The following is a 4,640-nucleotide window of genomic DNA, read 5'->3' as shown; positions in this document are numbered from 1 at the left end:
CAGTTCTATTTTGCTATCTATTCTATGTAATGAAAATTGTATTGACTTTAAGTAATGTATATTTTTATTATACATTTGTAGAATATAATTGTTTTGTTATTGTAATATTCATGTGGTTCAACAACACTTCTTCATTCAACACAAATTGTACGCGTACGCAATGATAAATCACTAAACAAAATAATCCTTTATCAGCTCCTTGTGCTGTAAGTGTAATCAAAATTAAAAAGAACTTACTTACTTGCCATCTACATCTATAAGTATCTGTTACTTAAAATAGCCCATTGAATAAATAAATTTCAAAGCGTGCAAAATAAAATAGAACACGATTAAAGAAAAAACAATTAATATTACCCCTTTCTTCTTGGCATAGTAGTTTCTTATGCGAATGGTAAGCGGTCTCCAAAAAATACATATAACAAATATTGCGATCGTCAACACCAACAGTCCCAAGAAGTTGAGTAAAACATCAACATACGGTTTGGACGTCATGGTATTGATTTTACATAGGCTGCCTGTCGCTATAGTTAGGAGGCTGCCGAACAACTAACCGGGTAGATCACTTGCATCTCTCTTCTGTAGTTGCAGTTCAAGGTTACAGTCGCGCCGGTTTACACACCCCTGGTTGCGCAGTAGCCCGCCCGGCCCACTGCCGATCGGTCGGATTGAGCAGGAAAGCGAGCATTTTCTTGTCACCGCGAAAACTTTTTTTAACTAATCGTGTTGATAACGATTAAAATTTCTTTGAAAATGAGAATTTTATTCTCATTATTTTAGAGACATATAAAACGGATGTGAAAATTGGTGCACGATGCCGAAAATCACTAGAAGGTATTTATTTCTATGTATTATTTATTTCATTTATGTGTATGTAGTTTTCTTTGAACTGGCGCAGTTATTTGTCCTTTATACAATTTTTACCAACTTATTGTGTATAATTATTATGAAATGTGTGCAACTGCGAGAGTACATACCTTTGAAATACATGACCATGCGTCTTATTAATAAGTAATTTTTACGGCACGTTTTTCCATCATCCTCAATTTTTTTTTACTCGGTTAAATATGAAGTTCGCGGTGAATCTATAAACAAATTAAATACAAAACGTTCCTTGGTTACAACTTTACTGTGTCCACTCAAGCCTACCACCGCTGGGCGCGGGTCTATATTTCATAGAGGAGCATATTTTCCGAATTGTTTCTGCTCAACCTTTGTTCATGCCTCTTTTTAAGGACATTCTCGTTTTGGTAGAGATACTTTCGCCGAGACCGATCCCACGTGCACTCTCGAAATTTGTGTCATAGATTCTATTAAGATCAATTCTTTCTGTTTTGTTACCACCGTTACAAATGTTTATCTATATGTAGCTTTATAATCTTCGGAGTATTTGTTATAAAATGGATGCATGGTTTCCTATTTTGTAAACAAAACCATGCGTCCATCTCAATTTTTAAAAATTAATTTCTCTCCCCCTGGCATAGCACGTTGTCGTTTAAAATATTGTTTACTTTGAAGGGGCAGCTAGACTCCAAGGACGCCGCTTTAAACATTTTACTTCTTATTTATATTATATCTTACTTTTAAAGACATTAAACATCGCGTATAACGTTCAATATAAATATGACGATTTGAGATTAGATAGTCTCGTGTACACCGTGTAATACAGGTTTTGAAGCCAATTGATAATTTTCAATATTGAAAGGTTGGCGCTTTGTAACGTAACCTGTAACTGTTAGTACAGTTAATTTTACGAGCTGGCGGTTGGCGTAGGGCCAGTGATTGCACATTACCAAGCTTTAAACATTCTATTGAATACACTTACAATTAGAATAGGGCTGTCAGGACTTCAAGTGTAGACGTGAATAGTAACGTGGCAATCCTGAAGCCTTTAATTTTTAATAACTCAACACGTATTTTCTTTTTGTAATGTTACTACAACGAATTGAAGTCTATTTTCGTTTATGTATGTACGTTTAAAAATTTGTGAACAGACCTTTGAAAGCATTTTGCTAAGACGGGCTTACAAGTACGTAGTAAGTAGTCAATCACGCGCGCTTAACTTACGTACTAGGCGTTCAAATGTCGTCACGCGCTTTACAAACGTACTAGGCGTACACATATCGTCGGTCGCTTAACATGCTTACTAGGCGTACAAATGCCAACCTGCACTTGATACGCTTTCTAGGCGTATACGTAATGACGTGCGCTTTACACCCGTACTAGGCGTTCACATGTCGACATGCGTTTAACACACGTAGTAGGCGTACTAATGCCGACACGCGCTTAACAAGCGTAGTAGGCGTTCACGTGTTGACGCGCGCTTAACACACGTTCTAGACGCCCATATGATGACGCGCGCCTAACACGCCAAATTTCAACACGCGCTTTATATTTGTACTAGGCGTTAAAGTTTCAACGCGCGTTTAACACTCGTACTAGGCGTTCACGTGTTGATGCGCGCTTAACACACGTACTAGATGTACATATGACGACGCGCGCTTTACACGCTTACTAGGTGTACACATAGCGACGTGCGCTTAACACTCGTACTAGGCGTTCACATGTCAACGTGCGTTTAACACGCGTAGTAGGCGTACTAATGCCGACACGCACTTGCCACGCGTACTGGACGCCCATATGATGACGCGCGCATAATACGCCAAATTTCAACACGCGCTTTATATTTGTAATAGGCGTTAAAGTCACAACGCGCGCTTAACAAGCGTACTAGGCGTTCAAATTTCAACGCGCGCTTGTCACACATACTAGGCATATACATGTCGTCGCGCGTTTAACACGCATACTAGGCGTACCCATGCTGACACGTACATAACTCGAGTACTAGCGCGTGCATGTCGACGCGCGCTTAACATGTGTACTAGATGTCCAAATTTCAATGAGCGCTTAAGATTTGTGCTAGGCGTTCACATGTTGACGCGTACTCGGCATAACAGGCCGGCACACGCTTAATACGCTTACTAGCCGCTCACGCGATGCGCTCATCCTACCGCAAAATGGCGGCTATTTGGTTTCGTAAATTAGAAAGGATTCAGTTTAAATACAAGTTTTTAAAAATAAAAATTATTACTCTGCATTGCTAAATAAATACCCTCCGTACTACAATAAAAACATCTCAAATAAAATGCAGTTATACACCGCAAATCCTGCACTTAAAAAGCACTAATGAAATTTTTGGTGTACTTGGGTAAATATTATAATATTCCGTTTGAGTGGTTCTAACGTTTACCATGAAATTACTCCTTAAAGTATAGTTTATAAACATTTATATTCAGGGTAAACTTCGTAAAACAGGGTAAAACACCGACTTCACCAGCCCAAACAATAACACACGATTGTCGTGACGTATTTTTGAAGTTGTTTATTTTTTTAAATGACAGACCCAGACATTAAAAACTTGATGGTTTGCTAGAGTAGTTAACGAAATCGCAATTAGTATTAGTTCTTTTACCTGTTATAACTTCGATATCCGATAAATCGGTATAAAATCATCACCGGCACCTCTAGGTGTTGTATTTTTTTTTTATTTTTTTATTTTTTTTTTATACCTGACAGGCAAATGACTCCACTCCACCTGATGTTAAGTGGAAAGTGGTATCCAAACGCGAAGGAACCTAGTGCAGCGATGGAATCCTCACTGCACTAGCCGCCTCCACCCTGCCTGCCTACAATATGCCTCTTCACGCCTCGTTTGAAGGACCCCATATCATAAGAGGGAGGGAAGACATGTGCCGGAAGGGAGTTCCATTTGTCAACCGTGCGGCAGGGAAAGGAGCCACCGAACCTTTTAGTACGCGATGGAATGCGGCAGGTAGTGAAACGGTGACTACGAAGGCCAGCACGCGTGCTTCTGAGCAGGAACGGGGAAGGGGGGATGAGGTTGAACAGCTCCTCAGAGCACTCACCATGGTACATGCGGTAAAAGGCGCTAAGCGATGCAACATCTCTACGCAGTTGCAGAGGTTCAAGGCGTGATGAGACCTCTTCGTCGCCTATAATTCTAGTAGCACGACGCTGTAATTTGTCCAAGGCATCGAGTAGGTACTTGGCGGAGCCGTCCCACAAGTGCGAACAATACTCAACGCAAGACCGGACCTGTGTTTTGTACAGCAGGCATAACTGGTCCGGCGTGAAAAAACGTCGCACCTTGTTCAGGACTCCGAGTTTCCGTGAGGCTGTTTTGATCACAGATTCGATGTAGCTCCTTGGATTCAAATCACAGCAGATTTCCATACCGAGCAAGGTGAAACTGCTCTGAGGTGAAAGTGCTGTGCTCATCAGAGAAGGCATGGGAAGGAACGGCGACAATTTTATTGTTAACGCGTAAACCTGTGTTTTCTTGGCGTTGAACTCAACAAGATTACTGGATCCCCATGCAGATATGAGGTCCAATATCCTATTGAGCTCAACGACAAGATCAGATCGCTCTCTGTCAGTATCGGCGCGCCCAGCTGCGGGAAATCCATGATATCCCCCATGAACAGTGCTATCATCTGCATAACAATGAATATTCCCAAGTGGAAGCATATCATTGATATGCAGAAGGAAAAGCGTGGGAGATAGGACGGATCCCTGCGGTACGCCGGCGTTCACATTCACGAACCTCGAAATGCTGCCGTCAG

The 4,640-nt window shown here is 41.1% G+C and overlaps 1 protein-coding gene across 6 annotated transcripts in view; it reads left to right on the top strand.

The window, feature by feature from the left end:
- Positions 1-613: 613 nt before the first annotated feature.
- LOC113239457 (glutamate-gated chloride channel) overlaps positions 614-4,640 on the top strand; it is a 79,283-nt gene continuing 75,256 nt past the window's right edge. For 5 of the 6 annotated variants that reach the window (XM_026476474.1, XM_026476472.1, XM_026476476.1 and 2 more), the window contains exon 1: positions 614-831. In XM_026476474.1, coding sequence (XP_026332259.1) covers positions 812-831 — 20 coding nt within the window. In that variant the 5' untranslated portion in view covers positions 614-811. The remainder of the gene's footprint in view (positions 832-4,640) is intronic. The other variant, XM_026476475.1, reaches the window with a different exon arrangement.

The sequence above is a fragment of the Hyposmocoma kahamanoa genome, unplaced genomic scaffold (genome assembly GCF_003589595.1).
Source record: "Hyposmocoma kahamanoa isolate Upper Pololo Valley unplaced genomic scaffold, ASM358959v1 99879, whole genome shotgun sequence".
Classification (NCBI taxonomy): domain Eukaryota; kingdom Metazoa; phylum Arthropoda; class Insecta; order Lepidoptera; family Cosmopterigidae; genus Hyposmocoma; species Hyposmocoma kahamanoa.
Note: the sequence above shows the minus strand (reverse complement) of the source record. Positions and strands in the feature narration are given on the sequence as shown.